The sequence below is a fragment of the Doryrhamphus excisus genome, linkage group LG12, assembly GCF_037039965.1.
Source record: "Doryrhamphus excisus strain RoL-2023G ecotype Guam linkage group LG12, RoL_Dexc_Guam_v1.1, whole genome shotgun sequence".
Taxonomy (NCBI): domain Eukaryota; kingdom Metazoa; phylum Chordata; class Actinopteri; order Syngnathiformes; family Syngnathidae; genus Doryrhamphus; species Doryrhamphus excisus.
In genome coordinates, this window is record NC_136368.1 from 10,137,122 (window position 1) to 10,157,422 (window position 20,301).

Here is a 20,301-nt window from a genome sequence, read left to right on the forward strand (position 1 = left end):
TTTAAACGGAATGTGTGTGGGTGACTGAGGACTCTTTACAATCGTGCATTCAGAAATACTATTCTGAAATGCCCATGTAGAGATACCCATCTCATCCTTGCTTGAACAAGTTGGCAATTCAAGAACGTTCATAGTAAGAGGGATCTACTGGGCTCCACATTATTTAATGAAAATATTATCATTGTTAAGTAAAACATTGTCAAAATGATTCCTTTTAAGACACAGCTGTAAAAACACCTGCAAACTGTGTTAGTAGGCTGAAGCAAAAGTGTATTTTTAATACACTACTGTGTGTATATTGGTTTGGGAATTTGTGTTACGGGAGTAATGTGTCTCCTCTGTTCACAATAAATGTACAGTTCGCTGGAGATGCATCCAGCTCATTATCTACTACAGCACACACACCCTGAGTTTTCTGTCATGAATAAAATGTCAGTATTTGTCCAGTTACTTATTGTATTTGACAGCAAGTACCTAGGCCTTTCCCCGTCCTGTTGATCTTCTAGATGTCACATTTGGTGCTGCATGCACCTTGAATGTCCCTTTCAACTTATGTCACTACTTCAGTTCCTGTTATTGAACTGTATGCCTAATTAAGTACATTAATAAATTATCACTGTTTTGTGGTGGACTATGGTCTATTATTAGTCAAAAAAGATGCATATTTAAGAAAAGTTTACATGTTCTTGGACTAAATTAAGCATTTTTCATTTTCAAGCAAAAGTTGGACTTTGGTAAACAATGATCGACATTTTTGCCTCCTCTGATATTTTCATATTGATATGGTCCCTGTAGGGCAGGGTTGGGCGAATATTTTGACTTGTGGGCCACATTGAGTTAACAAAATTGTCCGGGGGGCCAGAACATATTAACACACTAACATCACAATTTATGCTTATTTTACCTGGAGAAGTGTTATACTATCAGTGGTATGTTCTCATGCCCTTTTTTTCAGGAGCCCTTTAAACATCAGACCACATCAAACAATGTAATTTAATTTTGCAGTTTTGTTGGGTTTTTTTGTTTTTTACTAAATAAGACATTTTACTTGCAAGTCATGTTGCCAGTTTGTATGTTAAGTTGAAATACTTAGAAAGCAACTGGCGGGCCGGATGAAAACGCTTAGTGGGCCGAATGTGAACCCCAGGCCGTAGTTTGCCCACCCCTGCTCTAGGGCCTAACCAACTAATAGCATTATTAGTCGTTGATTTTGAAGCTTATCATTAGTTGCAGCCCGTAATTTATTTCACAGTGCATTGCTTCAGTTTTCATACATTTCAGTTTCAGTCTGACCTTTTGAAGTGGTAGCATTAATCTATTTTCTATGCCGCTTATCTCATTAGGGTCACGGGGGTTTGCTGGAGTATATCCCAGCTGACTTAGAGTGACAGATGGAGTACACCCCAGACTGCTCGCCAGCCAATCGGACGGCACATCTGGACAAACAGCCATTCACACATATGGACAGTTAAATTAACTGTAGAGTTGCCAATTCACCTTTTGGGATGTGGGAGCAAAGCAGTACCAATGTATACGGTATATTGTGAAATGGTTTATAAGCATGCACAGCGCTTGTTTCCTTCATTTTGGGAGATCAGCTGACCCTATTACACATGAAACGGATCTTATCCAGTGATGTAATCTGCCTTCGCAAAGATCTGAAAGTCTGCCACAGTCCCCTTTTTACTTTGCCAGGCTGACAGCTCGCAAGTGACGCTAAAGCTACAGCCAGGTAGCGACCTCCTTAGTAGTGAAAAGAGCAAAGCTACAGTAGAATGAGAAAAATATGGGAGTTCATGGCATTTGATGTCATTGTGGATTTTATTTTTGGTAAGAGGCTCAAATCAGGTCTGCAGTGTAACCTGTAAGTATTGTGTAAGTTTTGTTTTTGAAGTGTGGAAAAAAGCACAAAGGAACCGATTAGGACAGCATTTTTCTGAACTTTTCCATCATAGCAGAGAGAAATACCTCATGTGGACTTTGTATTGTTTCATCCCGGGTATTGTTCAATGTTTTTCAACAAAATAAGATTGGAAGGCTGAAGGCCTATGTCAGTTTTAAAAAAAATCGGTATCTGACAAAATCTGAATCAAGTCAGGCTTTTTAAACTCTGTAATCCTTGGACCAGAAAGGATTTGGGATCAAAATATCCAAAGAATTGAATGTGAGCCAATAGCTTTTGCTTACTTATTTTGCTCAATTATTTAGTTAATATTATTTCATTGTTCTATATTGATGCATTTATATAGTTAAAAAAATTTGCACTGTTTTATTCTGTTTGTAATCATGGTCCACAAATTAAAGGCAATATCATTTAATAATCTTGACAAATTTAACCAAAAAAGTATTAGAATCTGCAGTACTGCCCTCCCTTATTTACTTCCATTGAATCAACTTCTTTACTCCTCAGTGCCAGTAGCCACTCTAGAAGAACAGAACAGAAAAACAGAGTAGGAGCAAGCATCAACAGACGCACACCACAGAATATGCAGTAGGCCATCACAAAAGGTACAGTCATTCAAGCCATAAAACACGTTTTCATAATTTACATACAACATGGGCACTGTTATAATAAACATGATGAAGCCCTTTCTTGGTATAGTCTATTAAAAAAAAATCAATTAAGCTGCTGTATTTATTACACATTATGATGGTGAAAGTAATGCTGCATCAATTGCACAAACAAACCTTGTGTAAGGCTGCCCTCCAGTGGATGGATGTAGCCAACTACAGTCAGTCAACTCCATTGGCCTGATGGAAACGGAACCTCTGAAGAATAACAAAACAATCCAATGGGATCTATTATCTAGGAATGGCTCCAACCTTAAATCCCCAGGGTAGTAGGTGGTTAATAAGTGTTGTATTTTAGTTGTAGGATTAACATAAGGATTGTTGTAGGAGTTGTGTGTGCGTGTGTTATGACCTTGTCACAAGGGAAATGTGGCAAGCGACCGAAATGCTGTTCATGTGATAGTGCAACAACCTCTTCTTGCTTTACTGCAGTGGGTGTCACTTTTTTTCTTCTTATATTCATATTATTTATTATTTGAGAGCAGTGACGCATACTAGCGTATTCAGGAGCCCAACTGCATGCTGAGTATGAATTCATACATGTTTAACATGTCTGCACTATTACTAAATGCTCCCCACCCTCATGCCCCCCCCCCTGACAGTTCAACATGGCTCCCACTGTGTGAGAAGCACAGCTTTACTGTGATGTTGTTTGTTTGCTGCTAGATGTTCTCTTAACAAAAGTAGCTTTTCGCTCCAGTGTTCCAGCTCTCCTTGAGGGTGTCTGGTTCATCTCGATCATATCCACACCCGAATCTAAACTAGTTTCCTGACTTTCCGCTGGTCTCCGCCTCCTCTGCTCTTCTGCCACAGCATAATGGATCTCAGCTGCAGGTTTGCCCTCAAGTGTGACAAACCAGGCCCGAGGTGGTTGAGACGAGGGCGTTTTTGAAAGTTCTGCCACAGCATCCATTGAGTGTCTGCTGGTTCTCATTTTACTTAACGTTTCTGGGACAGATGCAGATTCCAGTAGACCACACTGACTTCTAGATGTGTTTGGGGATATTGGATCCTTAGCATCCTTTAATTTGTCAACTTTGCTTTCTCCTTCTTGGGTCTGGGTAGCTGTGGAGACGGCTGGCAAATTTTGAATGCATTTTTTTTCGGGCAGTTTTTCTGGGGATTCACCATTCAAAGCAACTGCAGGTGTCCGAGTGGCTGCCTTGCTCCAGTGAGGCTGCTCCATTTGCTCTTCCACTTGGAAAAATGCTGACGCATGAAGAATGGCAACAGGCTGGTTGTAAAATATTAAATTGTCTGTAAGAGAGGCTGGAACTTTTATCATCTCAGGAGTGTGTGATTGAACCAGATCATTAGCTTCGGCACTCGCGGCCAAAGCACTGGGATTGGCTATGATATTGGCGTTGTAGATGGAAAGAGTAACATTGTGTTGGTTATCGCTCATTTCAGTAAATAATTCTTTCAGGCCATGCTGAGATGGAGTGGCATGACCAGAAGATTCTACAATGTCTTCACTGTTGCATGTGGTGGTGGCTTGGTCTTTTCTTGTCAGTGGTAAGAGCTGCTTCCTCTTAGTGTCCCTCGCAGAGCTTCTGCAGAAGATAAGGTACGTTATTACAGGAATTTAAAAGCTAGCATTTGTTACATTCATTCATTTTCTACTGCTTATCCTCACGAGGGGGTGCTGGAGCCTATCCCAGCTGTCTTCAGGCAAGAGGCGGGGTACACCCTAGACTGGTCGCCAGCCAATCACACGGCACATATAGACAAACAACCATTCACACTCACATTCATACCTATGGACAATTTGGAGTCCCCAATTAACCTAGCATGCTTTTGGAATGTGGAAGGAACTCCACACAGAGATGGCTGAGGGTGGAATCAAACTCGGGTCTCCTAGCTGTGTGGCCTGCATTTGTTACATGTATGCTATGATTGTAACATGCTGCAGTGATGCTTGTTGCCTCTACTAGTAGGAGCCAATGGCATTGTGTGGGTTTCCTGTGCCTGGGGCAAGGATTCATGATTGCAAATTATTCTAAATGTCACAGCGTTCACCTTCAGTCTCCCGTCCCTTGTTGTTATACTGTATAATTTGGCGATGACCTCCATTTTCAGTAACTCAATAGTTTTTGGACAATTGACCTAGATATAGACATAACCATATTCCATCCAACCATCGATTTTCTATGCCGGGTATGCTGGAGCCTATCCCAGCTGACTTAGGGCGATAGTGTTAATATTTCTGTTACTATATACATGGCCACATGGTCTGGCCACTGACTTGGTCATTGAAGAATATTCCACTAATTAATCTTTAAAATTATATGATTTCATTTAGTTATGTCTGGACTTGTGAACCCCTGAAAATATGTAACATGACATATTTGTGAATGTTATTGTTGGGATGCTACACTACAGTGACATTTTAACTGTTTTATTCTATTGGGTTGGAATATTAAGGTAAAATCATAAAAACCGTCATTGTACAAAGACCTACTTGTACCGAGACCTGTGTTATTTATATTTTATAGTTCAGTAAATTAGATTGTTACATTAACCATCTGTCACTTGAGCTTTATCCCATGTTGGTAATAAGCCTCCTTACCTCTGATAACTTAACAATCCAATGAGAAGACAGGAAAAAATAAGAAGCACCGCTCCCAGGATAACCGTCAGGAACGTTGAATAACGGACAAAGAAGTCGCTGAAGTTGCCAGTTCCAAAGACATCTAACACAAGATTGAGAAGATAGAGATTATAAACAAGCATGCATTATTTAAGAAACGTGTTTCTACATAATTTTTTCTTTGCAAACTACTGTACATTTCAAGATCAAGCAATGTTTCCTTATTTTCTACTGCTTTGCAAGCTAAAAAAACAAAACACACAATCCAACATAATTTTACATGTGTAATATGATTGTAAATTGTATAATTGTAATACTAAATAGCATTGTCATCTGTATTGCTTTAACCCCAGCACTTACCTCCACTAGTTGGCATCGGTGCAGCGATCCAGTCACCAAGATGAGGAGCTGTCCATGTCCAAAACAGTTTCCCATCCATAGACACCACAGTCCCTAATCCTTGTCTCATCCAACCACCTACAAACCATACAAATGAATCAAGTATAGCTCGCAAAGCTACAAATAATCTTGTCTGGAATGTTTAATTTGTAATGCGACATAAAATTGAGGCTGCATTTCACACTTTGACTGAAATCGCACAAGCTATTCATAATCAACAAGGAGATAATGGTGACAATAATACATTTTAGTTCAACAGCTTCTTGATCAGGGAGCCATACATCTATCATCTTTCTATGCTTACACTACAAAAACATTCAATTTATAAATAAGACCTCAAGGAAATTCACATTTGGGTCTGGAACCAATTAATCGCAATAAACGAGAGACAACTGTATTTGTAAAATACAATAAAAGAACAATTTCATCTTATTTACTAGAAATAATGTACCTTTGTTCATCACTCTATGCCAGTGACTCATAGCGACCACGTTAAGACATACATGGTGAGCTGGTGAAATTCATCCTTGTCGGAGTCCACCACTGCATATAATACTATATATATACACATACATACATATGTTGTTTCAAATTTTATCCTTCCCCATTATGGAGGGACACATTACACGTGCGTGATATTGTACCCACCAGTGGTCTGGTTATATAACCACGCTGGAACTACATTTGAAGACTGAAGTCCACAGCTGTCAGGAAGAGTTAAGCTGATCTTTATGGGTCCACTGATATGCAACTCTGTGTTCCTGGAGAAAATTCGCACACTGACGGCCGCCACTGGATTCAACTCCATGCTGATATATCCTAAGAAAAAAACAGTTCATAATATAATATTAATACATACAATTGTTTTTCACATAAAAACGATATTTTATTTTCCAATCTGGAACTGGTTTGTTTCAGAACAGTGTTTTGCACTTTTGGCTGTGATGTAAAAATGAATCGTTATAGATGCCTTAGCCAAAGGAGCTATAATCAAGTGTAAAAATGTGTCTGAGTGCCACAGTGCAGTTTCACATAACATCCAGAAGATGGTGCAATGTAAAAGTCACACAATGAGCTTTGTCTCAAGCAAATATATTTACAAATCCATTGGGGTCCCGTAAGGGGGTGCATTTTGCATTGGGGCATAGAGCACCAAGTCAGGCTGACGCAGGAGAGAAAAGAAAAAAAGTAATCTGACACTGAAGTCTAAAACGTCAAGATTCGCCCATTCACATGTACAGCTTAAAGCTTAACAATTAGCTCAATGAAATACATTTTTAACATATGTATATAGGCCATAGTCAACCACAGAACAGCAATAATTTATTATTTAATTTTAAAAAAATCATGATGCAAAAAAGCTGCAAAATTTTATATTTATGAGGACCAAAAGTACTCCAAATCATGCATGTAACTAAATTCAGGTTCAAGTCAAATAGTTTAAAAAAAGAGGTTTAAATATTTCAGGTCCTAAAAATGTGGTGACCACAGCTGCCCACAGGGGGACCAATGGAATTGTTTTCCACGAGGACTCAGAACTCCTGGCGAATATTGATTTTCACTGCAAAATAAAGGAGCATTTACTGACCGTTTTTATGAATATGACTGCAGGCAAATTGATTTTAAGGTCATAAAGGCTTGTCCTCTGTTTAACAATCCAGACATATTAACCTGATGTACTGCTTATGATGCCCAAAGTGTTGAGGAAGTGTCCCTCCTCTGAAGGCAATTTGGGGATTGTCAAGTAGGCTTGAATAAAAGCAACGTCACTGCTCTCTGTCAGGTTCAGCAGGCTCTTGGGAAACTGGACAATGGGCTTCAATGAAGCGTCTACAAAGTAAACAACAAAATAGTTGATCAGGCTGTACTTTACTATACCAGTACATTTAAATAACAGCAATACAGCACCAGATGTTTTGTCGGTTACAAGGAAAGTATCTTCAAACAGCCAGATGTTTCCTTGAGTAAGACCCAGCAGTGGCACGGTCACTGATGAAAATACTGAAACGGGAAGAACATTGTGTGAAATTTCTTGTTAGAGAATTGGTTTACTAATGGAACCATAATATCACTGGATGATGCTTCAGCCTACTTCAGTCGTCAGATATAGCACATGTGCTGGTGTATGTGCATACATTCATGAAGGGATAGTTAAAGAGGACACTTAACTGCAGTAGTTCTCAACAAGTTTGGCTGCACGATCCACCACTCAATGACAAGCATTTTTCAACTCAAACGTCTCAGATACGTATGTATCTTATAATTAAAGGGACTGTTTGAAACACAATGTGTGCTGCGGCGATCAAAATTTATTGGGTGCACTTCTCTAGCAGATATCTGCAGCTGTATCAAACAAAAAGCACGTTAAGTCCCCACTCAATGTCCTTCACCTCCAGCTCAAGCTCGACCATAAACAGCCAGGAATCAGTGCTTTACTGGATACATATTTATCCGGTTTACAAAGTCCACTTACTTGGTGTCCTGGTGATTCTATATGGTAACACTCGGCAAATGTAGCCGTCCCTGCTGGCCACGATCGTGATAGGCAGTCCAGTTTGGAAAGGTACTTGGAGCGAAACACCACCATCATTCCCAGTAAGAGCTGTGCTGGTTCTGGTGTAGTTTACATAGACGTCCACTTTTGCCTGGTTCAGGTACTGATGACTCAGCATTTCAGTAACTTGGACCTTCAAACTAAACTTAGAACCTGAGAGGAGAGATAACAAATGTGTTGTTTTGGATGCAGACAAATCGACACTGAAGATGCATGAACCAAAAAAACATTCATTATGTGACTTAACACTCCTACACACAACAGCATGCAACTGTCAACATTTACACTATGTAGCATACTTGCACATAGCAAAACCAAAACAGGTCTTACAAATGTGAGAAGATATTGCTATGTTCATATCTTACTGCCACCTAATTTAAAATGGAGCATTGTTATCTTAGGAAAAACCCTATAAACGTTACACAATAAAGGCTTGCGTGTCTTATACATGTGTTCCGATAGGAGCTGAGTTGAGTTCTAGCTTGCCGTGGGTAATGGGAGGAAACAGTAGCCCATTTTAGGGAATGGTGTGCCTGTTGTGAGATAATTCAATACTGAAATTATAGCCTGCCTCCATAGCCAAGTCTGGTGCTTTTGTGTCCCAGTAAACATTGCAGTAACATTACTGACACCTAGTCAGCAGTGTAGAATACTACATATTACATGTCATGTATCATCTGAATGCCTACCTTATATTTGTATTTTACTTAATTTAGCCATTTACTTAATTTAGTCAAAATATGCACATTTATATAAATATGCATGTTTTCCCTAATAGGCCATTTTCAACCACAAAAAACATGATCTAACAGTTAATGTGGATTTTGAAATAATGGTAATGGTTTTATTTCATTGGAACATGCATGAGATTACAATTGAGTGCATCACATAATCAGTTCACAGTTCCACGTGTCCAAAAGGAGTAGGAAGAAGCTTATTAAATCCTACCCCTCCATCTGGTACTTTTACAATCAGTAACTGTTACATTTGTTCACTTCCAGCTTTCCTAATAAAGTTTAAGTTTTGTTTTTTTGTTGTTTTTTTTTATCACGTACCGAAGTGCGAGGTGATATGACCACACAATGACATAATGGGTACCATAGTAAGTGTCAATATAGTGATATATATAGCACATCATGACTGGTTCAAGACTCTTCATCCTTGTATTTAGCAAACATCAACTGCTTGTATTGTTTCTTGAATTCACTCATTGTTGTGCATTGTTCGAGGGTCTTACTCAATCCATTCCAATCCATAGTTTGATTCCACATACTGATATGCTATGGCTTTTTAACGTAGTCCTAGCATATGTGTTTCAAATTTAGTTCTTCCCTGAGATCATATTTCTTCATATTAGAACTATTGGATGACATTTTTAGGTAATTGGTTATTTTTAGCCTTATGCATTATTTTTAGCTGTTTGAAGATGAACTATATCAGCAAGTATTTGTGATTTTAGAAATAAGGAGTTAGTATGTTCTCTGTAAATGTGTAGCATTATGCTGATTTTTTTTTACCATTTGTGAAAACCACTGAAACAGACAAACATATCCTGTTGTATTTTGATATGAATGTTTTTTTTTAATAATGAATAATGCTCATTACTTGGTAAAAATACATTACTAGGCTTGGTATTGCTGCCCCGCAGGTGTATGATTTATTGCTTTCACAAGAACTCCCACTGGATCACACACAACCTAACTCTTTCAGTAACAAAACAAAGGTGCCTATAGTTCCAAATAAAGCAGGCAGAAACTCCTCGGACAACACAAACAGAAAGCAATCGGTCGAACCCTGCAGCAATATTGATGAAGCCACCTCCAAAGAGCTATGGACACAAATACAAATGGTGATAGGGACAAGTCCGTAATAAAGAAGCATTTAAGAGCGCTGCGACAGTATAGTGCTTTTTTTTTTCAAGTTATATCAATGTGATTCTCTTATCATGCCATTTGCAATCTACTGATCCTCTGACACCACATCCATAGAGCTAATTAGCTGCTTCCACACTGTGAAAGCAATTGCTGGTCCATGTCGCCAAGACTAACATTTCAGAGAGCTATAATGCCGCATGCACATTTTAAAAGATTTTCAAAACGTGTACAATGGATCCCCACACAGATTTTTTTACAAAAAATAAACCATTAATTTTCTATGCCGCTTATCCTCACTAGAGTGGCGGGTATGCTGGAGCCTATCCCAGCTGTCTTTGGGCGAGAGTCTGGGTACCAAAAAAGAAACAAATAATTTAAAAACAGGCAGTTTTATCCGCACAAAACACTATTGCTATTGGCCCCAGAAAAATCCATTACAACTGCTTTAGTTGACATTTCTATTCATCTCTTTCAACTCTTCTCTTAATTTTCTGACTTGGTGAAACCAATCTGTGTACTGTACATTCATGAATCTCACCAATTGTTTTATTCTCAACAGCACGGTTCATGTAATGGATGACCAAACTTCTTAGGTTCACTATTTATGACTTCATTTTGGAAAATCACTCTCATCAAATTCCCCTCACATTACACTCGAGGGATCTGTGATAATCACGCTGCTTGAAGGGCAGCCATAGCTTTACGGGAATAGCTGATGAATCAATAGCTAGTTAACATAACAGTCAAGCAGGTGCCAAAATATTATCCCACATGGTGATATTTCAATATGGCCTCTATCGCATTTACATTGACTTGGAACATTATCAGCCTCACTTAGCCAACTGGGTAGACATAATAATACTTGGTTGCCTTTGTGAGCGTTTTTGGACGGGGCGGGTTCACCACATCTGAAGTGGAGGTGTCTCGTGCTAGATTACCATAATCTCTCCATTTGGCCAACCGAGGCATGTTGCAAAGAGGTTTATGATGAGGATTGAAATGGGCCATCTGAGGCCATTGATGTGAATGTGAGATAGAGCCCATGTTGTGTGCGATATAACCTAAATAGGTCTGTTACTGTCACACACAAATGAATACATTTAAATGTAGGTATTCCTCAATGTGTGTTGCCCCTTTGTATATAGAGTTCAGATTATCAGATTACTCAACTCAAGTGAAAAAGTTCCAAGCCAAAAAAACTGATACAAATGGCAAAAAAGGGAAAACTGTGAAATACTTCAAGCAAAGAAAATATATATATCTCCAAAGTTGCTTTGTAGTTACACTCCCACTACAAACCTGCAAAGCATGTGAACATACTGCCCAAAATAGGGAAAAAATAGAACACAATCAGGCTGATGGTTCTGCAAGACCACCAGGCAGCACTAACAGATGGTCCTACAGAGACTTATCTCTAGAAAACCCCCCACAGCCCTCACCCACTCCTGCTGATATAAACATGGGCAGCCTTGTTTGTGTGTGCGGGTGGGTGTATTGGAATTAGGTCATACATTCCACAGAAATAGGGAAATGCAAGACAAATCTGCTTCAAGTGTTGAATGTCAGATGCGTGGAGGTAAACAGTGTACAATCATAAGACATCCTTCCCCAGAGTCAAATTATTTCTCTACAACTACTAGCAAGAAAATAATGGTGACAATATACAGTACTTTGCAAAGGCCACTAGCTTCATTGTTATAATGACCTTTTTCGAAGCTGTCATTTCGACATAGCAATGGTAAATAGTGTGCATATTCTATAGTAAGTTTACAATCGGAATTTTCGGGTAAAACTCCTCATTGCCTCACTCTGCTTTAATGAAACTCCAATGGTCTTTTGGCTCTGCGAGGTCCTGGATGGACCATTGATGGGGGATTTTCTTTATAGAAATAAATACAAATACACAAAATAATCTCCAAAGTCAAAACCCATGGCACGCTAGCACCCTTGGGAATGCATTCAAGCAACTAATAAAGACACACTAATGAACTGACATTGCAATGTGATCACTTCTCACAAACATTGAAGAATGACATCTGCCACGGGCGAGTGAAGGAGGATGGGAGAGTGAGTAGGAGGTATACGTTGTTCTACCAACAAGAGTGAGGCGAGTTCTTGATTGCTTGTTGGGTAAAATAAACACACAAAGGGCAACCGATACTAATATGGGGAATAATAAACAACTATACTAACACTAAGCACATAACATTAGTAACTTTCCCAAAACAAGTACCGCAAATTATGCTGGGAAACCAGAAGCACTTCCAGCACCAGGAGTGATGGCGGCTTCCAACAGGCCATGTCATTCCAAAGTGAATACTTGCCCAGCCTCACCAAGAAGCTACCTCCAACGGCCCCCAGGTGAATTAGGTTTGAGACTGCTGTTGTAATTTAAAAAAAATCACACAAGATGGAGTATATGTGTATGAAGTATGAATGAGAGGGACCCAAGTGGAAGAGTGAGGTTACAGGGAGAAGAGATACAGAAGGTGGAGAATTTTAAGTACTTGTGGACAACAGTTCAGAACAATGAAGATTGTGAAAAGGAGGTGAAGAAGCCTGTGCAGGCAGGATGGAACGGGTAAAGAAAAGTGTCAGGCGTGATGTGTGATAAAAGAGTTTTAACTAAAATGAAAGGAAATGTATACAAAACTGTGGTGAGACCAGCCATGTTGTTTGGTCAAGAGACACTGCCACTGAGGAAAAGACAGGAAGCAGAACTGGAGGTAGCAGAGATGAAGATGCTGAGGTTCTCATTGGGAGTGACCAGGATGGATAGAATCAGAGGGACATTACATGTTAGAGGCCTTGGAAATAAAGTCAGAGAGGCCAGACTGAGATGGTTCCGACATGTCCAGAGGAGAGATAGTGAATATATTGGTAGAAGGATGTTTTGTTCAGAGCTGCCAGTTAGGACCAAAATACCAAAGAGGAGCTTTATGGATGTAGTGCAGGAGGACATGAGGGTAGTTAGTATGAGAAAGACAGATGCAGAAGACAGGGTTGGATGGAGGCGGTTGATATGCTGTGGTGAGCCCTGAAGGGAAAAGCCGAAAGAGAAAGAAGAAGTTGTAATTTCTAAAAGACGATGATTAAAAAAATGTTGCTACCATTGTACTGAAAGACTTCTGCACTATCATTGGTATGACCTGACATTTGCACTTCACTCTCCCCATCCCCGAGCAAGCCTCACTGGCCGGGGTGACTTGGTTCCTTTGCCCTGGTTGGACCTGCTAATAGCCTATGCCCCTGGCAAGCATCGCCAGCTATCATTCATCAGGTCTTGGGAGAAGTGATCGCATTAATTGACCGACTTTTCAGAACAATGGGGATTGTAACAATAATAAGTGTAATCTTAATTTCAGTTGGAACTTAAGAATGTATTGTTTTTTGGTACAGTTTGTTGTGTGAACATGTCTTAGGCTAAGAGAGGAGGACTTTGTTGGATGCAATTCAAGAAGAATTGTATTACATAAGGAGACCCTGTTTGTTCCCTTTTCCAAGCTTAATGGAGAAAGTTGTGTGGGATAGGCACTCATGTGATGAAGACTGCACTCCCATCACAGGATGAATTAGTCATGAGAAGTGACAGAACTGCAGAGAAGCAGTGTGAGCAGGGTCAAACCAGCCAGTTAGAGACTGTTTTTTTGTTTGTTTTATTTTAGAATAAAAACTAAAACCGCAAAAGGCTTCACACAAAGAGCTTAGTTTATTTGTCGCTGTATGGAAGTGACAACAAAATTGCGACACACAAATGGCGTGATTAAGATGCAGCGAGCGTGCACAGATGGAGACACTTTGTCATAAAGCTGTCATCACTCTAAACCAGCACATTTATACATTTTATAATGACATCCATGCTCACACCGACAACTACGAAATGATGACTGGGAATAGACGTGGGGCAAATATTAGGATATCAAGTCAATATCGGGTTTCATCCCCTCTGAAAACATGCCAAATATGTGGTTTGACTTCGTATTCACGAATAAATGAAACCGGCATGAATCTGTGTGTTTCTTACAAACCTGGTGGAGGATCGAGTATTTGATGCTGGAGCTGAAATGGTTCAAGATTCATGTTCCTGATTCGGTGAGAAAAGTTCTTGTCATCGACATTCAAAGCAGGTCCAGTCCTGGCTCCGATGGCGGCAGCGAACTCTCCCAGCATTTGGCTGTTGACAAAAATCAACGCGGATAGCAAAGAGACGAACATTTTGTCTTTGCTTTTGTCGAAAAAAAAACACATTCAATGCTTAAAACACACACACACACAAAGTTGTTGTTAGCTACACTACATTGTCATTTATCTCCACGTGAACGACTGACAGCCTCTTTAAAGACAAACTCCTCCCCTTTTCCATGACTTTTTATTTCTGGTCTTGTTTTTTCCCCCCAAATATTATCGATTTGTTTTATTTATTGGAATTGTGTGATAGTAGTGGTTGTTTACTTTTTTTGGTTCGTTTAGCCAATTCCACAATGTGTGATTTATTATTACATTATATAATGTGTATATAATTACAATTTATATGATCAACTATTGACCTGCACCTAATAATAATAATAATAATTTAAGTCGTTATTGCCTATATTATGATTTAATAATATTATTACGATAATTATTATTGTTATACCATCAAAAATAAATGTTACAATAATTACATGAATGCAATAAATCTAAATATCAATAATATACCGCACATATTCAATAACATAATATTGACATAACATAATATTTAATATTTACTCCTTTATCAAATAAATACTATCATTTAATATTGTTTTAGTATATAGTATAGGTATTATTACTAGAATTAGATAATTATTCATTTTTACATAATATAGTATTATTGTTTTTGCATTATTTTGTTTGTTTAAAAAAATGGAATATATAATGATTGTTGTTGTTATTATTATTATTATTATTATTATCATTCATGCCGTTTTCTTCATGAGCAATTTATTATAATTTTATTTAATACTATATACAATAATACAACATAATAAAATACTAATCCCCGGGTGTAAAATGGTGGCAGAAGTTTTTGGCCAATTTTGCATTCATAATTATACAAAAAAAAAATAAAAAAACGTGAAAAACAAATAAATACTTGCATTATCAAATTTCCACCGCTAGAGGGAAACACTGAAACTGCGTTTGTTCTTGTCATACTGGTGCCATAAATAGAAATATCTTGTTTGCCGTAAGATAGTCTTTTAACAGGGGGTTGAATTTGAAGCTAATGGAAGACAAAGCTGAGGGTTAGACAGTAACTTTAGACAGTAACTACAGATCAGTAACTTTAACAGCGTTAACTTGTCCCCTGTCACATACATTCTATGCACACTAACCATATACATTTCATGTGCTTATACACACTTTCATAACTGGATTGTACTTCTGCAATCCAATTTCACATTAGTGAGGAATCATGGTATCAGCCCTACGTGAAAAAGTAATTGGCCACTTGTTAAATCATGAAATAACTTTGGCACTCAGCTGAGTTTAATGCTGTAATCGGAAAGAAAGATGACCCAAGGGGTGATTTCCGGGACCAAACCTATGGTATATAACCTCTATTTAAACTGACATCTGCAAAGTCACAAAAGATCTCAAGCTAGTACTGTATGCAGATGATCTGACTGTATTCAACTTGGTCTACCAAACAAAAAGAGGCAGCAGAGATCACTTTTGCTGACTTAGCAATATTTTATATATATTTATGTCCTAAATGCTTTTTTCTGTCTTATATTTACTACATTGGGTAATATGAGTGAAAGGTGACTATAGGGGTGTTATTTCATGTCCAGACGGCTCTAATAAAAAACATATTTACAATGTTCTAAACGAGTTATCCATACTACGAAAATGTTAGATTAATAAATAAGGACTCCTACTTTACTGATATTCACAGTCAGGTCTGAAGGCAATTACGTAGTTGCAATAAATGAGGGGTGACTGTACTTATTTAGCCTTTCATGTCTTTACTGTCCTCTAGCGTCTATTATAATTACACGGGCATGCATCATAGTCAGTTATGCGAAATAGACATTGACGTCATTTATCCCCCTGATATCGACAGGGAATTTCTTCAAATAAATGTGTTCTATCATGTGTGAATCATCCACAGTGTCTTGGTGAAGTCACAACTATGTGCTTTGCCAACCATGCATACTTATTTTACTTTGGCAGTTGGACTTGTGAAGATTGGTTTCTCAAATAGAGATAGCGAAGCTTTCTATCCAAATAAAATGGACAAATCCTTTCTCATATTGCAGCCTCACATGATAGTTTTTTCTGTGACAGGGACATATTTTTCAAGCCAATTCTTTGCCCCACAGACCTAGCATAAATTGGAGTTTAAATACACGAGCAGGAAGATGCATGCTCGACCGGGTTTTTGGGATCAAATTGTCACCAATTAGATACAGTAATGGTTCATTTCTCAAAATAAGTAGCTGTATCAACAAGAGCAATTTAGAAAATATGTTTTCCATCCTCATGTGTGCACTTATCTCCAATTTATTTCCTAATCTTATCCAAGCACAAAAACATTTTTGTTCGTTGCTCCTCGTAGTCATAACACTGCCTTATTTAAATGCATGCATCCAAAAGATACATTGCATATAATAGCACAATATGAGATACTATTCAAAGACTTAAAATTTTCTGCTTATTGTGCTCATATTTCAATTGCAATAAAACTGAACGAAAAACAAAAAACTTTGTGGCTAGCAAGGCGACGTGTTAGTCCGCCAGATAAATGTTTCGTATTAGGTGCAACAATGACAATATCTCTGTAGCTTTGTTAATATACAAGTCCGTTATGTAAATCAAACACTTGCTGTTTTTTTAGTCTCAAAATAGATACCTCCCATGACGTCCATTGTTAGCTCGCACATATTTGTTTTCTTGTGCTATAAGGCACAGAAAAAGGGAAATAAATATGTGTTCAAGTTCCCCTAAGCCAGGGGTGGGCAAACTACGGCCCGGGGGCCACATGCGGCCCACCAAGCGTTTGAATCCGGCCCGCCAGTTGCTTTCTAAGTATTCCAACTTTTAACATACAAACTGGCAACATGACTTGCAAGTCTTATTTAGTAAAAAAAAACAACAAAACTGTCAAATTAAATGACGTAGTTAGATGTGGTGTGATGTTTAAAGTGCTCCTGAAAAAAAGGGACATGAAAACATACAGCTGATAGTATATAACACTTACAGATAAAATTAGACAAAAAAAAATTATTAAATAATAAAAGTAATAAAAGTATTAAATAGTGTGTGAGTGTGTGAGTTAAATATATATATATATATATATATATATATATATGTTCTGGCCCCCCCGGACAATTTTGTTTCCTCAATGCGGCCCACAAGTGAAAGTATTTGCCCACCCCTGCCCTAAGCCAACATCGACATCAATGATCAATTGCTTTACTGACCCAAATGGATCACTTTGTTTATGTTGATATGTGTAGTAGTTTTTTTAACTTCCATCTTTGTGACTCGTGAAATGTCGATTTGGTTATGCCAAAACTAGATGAATGCTGGAATGTAGAATGAATGAAATATCCTGGCAATCGACCGGCTGATGATGGAACCAGCAACCATCAGGTTGGGAGACAGTCACAGAATTACAACACTGAAAATGTCCATTTATTTTCAATCAGAAAAAGTCACAGAAAATATATTTTTATTATGATGGGAAAAGGCTGCATGGTGTGCAAGTGGTTAGCGTGCAGGCCACACAGCTAGGAGACCTGAGTTCAATTCCACCCTCGGCCATCTCTGTGTGGAGGTTGCATGTTCTCCCCGTGCACACATGGGTTTTCTCCAGGGACTCCGGTTTCCTCCCACATTCCAAAAACATGCTAGGTTAATTGGTGACTGCAAATTGTCCATAGGTATGAATGTGAGTGTGAATGGTTGTTTGTTTATATGTGCCCTGTGAACCTCATGAGGATAAGCAGTAGAAAATGAATGAATGTAGGGAAAAGTTGAGAAATTAGGGAGTAGTTTGGGGACAAAAAATGTCGGAATTTCAAATGTTGGAATGCAAAAATGGAGAATGGTTGTTTCATTTTCAATCGGAAAATTGTCACATAAAATATGACATTGGTAATGGCCGACATTGGTATCCAATTTTTTCCTGATAATGAAAATCAATATTAAAATATTTGTGTTTTCTATGGACTTTTGTGTCCCTGGCCACACTGACTATGGTGAAGTCGAATAGCCCCTTACGTTAGCCTCTGGGACGCTAGCGCTTACCCATGCATTAAAGCACAAATTTGAAGGTCTTGACATTCTTGCCAGCTCGTAGATCATGCTCGCTGGTGAATTCACTTTCCATGATACTATAAGGTCCCGAAGGCTTGAATCGCCACTTCCTTGGTAGCCGCTGGACTTTCATCTTAGCCGCGGCGCTGATGCCTCAATATCAATGGGTAGACAGGGAATAACACCGATGCTCATGGCATGTAAAAATGTGCTTGAATAAACAAATAGATATATCATAGATGGATAGTTTATTACTCTCCAACAGAAATTCACATTACCAGGAGCTCTGCAAAAATGGGCTCCTGTATTTGCCGGCATGCAGAAATGACCTCATCACTCTGCCTCTCAAGCGTGTAAATAAACAACAGTTGGCACTAGGAGCAAGCTAGCTTGTGCCTTCCATCCATACATTTTCAAGATTCACCGCCTATCTTCAGTAGGAATTAAACTAAATTAAAATTAAATTAAAAATTCCATGGAAATAAGCGTGGTAAAATCTGGCACTGTGTATGTGCGCTCAATTAGGATAATCTGTAGGGGCTACGGTAAAAATGTTGCTTTTTAATATGATATCTGGTGTATTTTCAATTGTATAGGCAGATAATCTTTTGCCTTCATTTTTGCCTTGGATTTACAGTGTGTAAGGAAGGAACTATTTTCCGTTCAAAGATTACCTTCGAAGGTCCTTTTTTGTAACACTGAAGTTTTGCACAAATGGAAAAAAACAATGTCAAAAACTGCCATCGCTTCAAAAATCCTTATTAATTCTGATTGTGTCCTTCTCTAAATGTGCAAACAATGGCTTTTTCGGTTAGTGAATTAGCCAACCCGAGAGATATGTCAACTTAAATTAGTTCTAATGTAATGTATTTTTCACCAACAAATTCAAATACTGCATTGGAGTATGCTGAAAAATGTTGTCATGATAATATCGATGAGCAGAGCTGATGAAATGTTCACTTTTGCAGCTGCAAAGCTGTATTCCTTCCAAAATAGTCGAGATGGACCAGAGGCAACAAAGTGATGTGAGAGTATAAGACAGAGTGGCAGATGTTGTCAATGAATCCGACCTTGCCTGGAGAGACAGGTGCATGACTTGCCTTTAATAATGATAACATCACCAAGTGCTTTGGCGATACAGTATAGTGTTGGCTGCCTATACACTGTTGCAGGAGAGGGATAGAGGGAGGGGTGCGGAAACAAAATAAAAGATAAGAAAAAACACCTCGTCCCTGGACCACTCTAAAGTCTTCATAGCCTGGGGCATTCGCTACAAATAAATTTGAGCTGCCATAGATACAGTAGATTTTCAAGATTCAAGAGTTTATTGTCAATTCACCATTTATGAAGGACATTCAGAGCATTGACATTAAGCTTGTTCCCTCCACTGTGCAATTACATTAACCCTTTAGGCGCCAGGGTTTTTTCAGTTTTGATGTTACTATTTCAAAACGTAGCTTGAAAGTGGCATATTGCAAATTAGTCATGTTGTCCAGTTCATGTGTCTGAGTGGGTAGTCCAAAATGTATGGGGTTAGTGTGAGGATCATGGGGTGTGGGTAATCCACAGTTTAGGGAGCAGAGGGATTTTGGGGGTGGCAGCTGGGAGAGAGTTTAGCATCCTGACAGCCTGATGGATGAAGCTGTCCCTCAGTCTGCTGGTCCTTGCTCGCAGACTCCTCAGTCTCCTTCCAGATTACGCGGGACTGAAATGATGATGTGTGGGGTGGGTGGGGTCCTGTGTGATGGCTAGCACTCTACTGGTCAGGCATGTACTACAAATGTCTTGGAGGGAGGGAAGAGGGAGGGAAGCGGGGTGCCGATGGTCTTCTCAGCTGTACTACACAACTGCAGACTCACAATACTGAGCATTTTTTTTATAATTCTTTGACAATGTCAAGCATTATTCCAATTACAAAGCACATTTTTCACATCACTGGAGTGCATGCAAGGTCAAAGTGGAGCATTTCATGTTAGAGGTGTTTTTTCCCAGATAATGTGTTTTATGTGCTCCATCACCCCTTCTCCATC

At 38.7% G+C, this 20,301-nt stretch overlaps 1 protein-coding gene across 2 annotated transcripts; it reads right to left on the bottom strand.

The window, feature by feature from the left end:
• Window positions 1-1,024: 1,024 nt before the first annotated feature.
• Window positions 1,025-14,296, bottom strand: LOC131136124 (protein FAM171B-like). 2 transcript variants are annotated; one of them, XR_009131704.2, is made up of 9 exons: window positions 14,017-14,296; window positions 8,034-8,267; window positions 7,469-7,561; window positions 7,232-7,390; window positions 6,209-6,379; window positions 5,522-5,638; window positions 5,141-5,264; window positions 2,689-4,124; window positions 1,025-2,424 (listed from the first exon to the last, which is right to left on the bottom strand). XR_009131704.2 is itself a non-coding variant. In XM_058082661.2 (8 exons), exons 1-8 carry the CDS (start codon window positions 14,234-14,236, stop codon window positions 3,209-3,211), a joined length of 2,034 nt encoding a protein of 677 aa, XP_057938644.2. In that variant the 5' UTR covers window positions 14,237-14,296; the 3' UTR covers window positions 1,025-3,208. The 2 variants fall into 2 exon arrangements, 1 of the variants encoding a protein (XP_057938644.2); XM_058082661.2 differs by having other exon boundaries at window positions 1,025-4,124.
• Window positions 14,297-20,301: the final 6,005 nt, after the last annotated feature.

Coding starts and splice junctions, on each gene's coding strand:
- LOC131136124 (XM_058082661.2), bottom strand. CDS start 14,236: ATGTGTTTTTTTTTCGACAAAAGCAAAGACAAAATGTTCGTCTCTTTG. Junction 5,639..6,208: donor GTTATATAACCAGACCACTG/GTGGGTACAATA, acceptor TATGGTTTGTAG/GTGGTTGGATGAGACAAGGA. Junction 4,125..5,140: donor GGATTGTTAAGTTATCAGAG/GTAAGGAGGCTT, acceptor TATCTTCTGCAG/AAGCTCTGCGAGGGACACTA.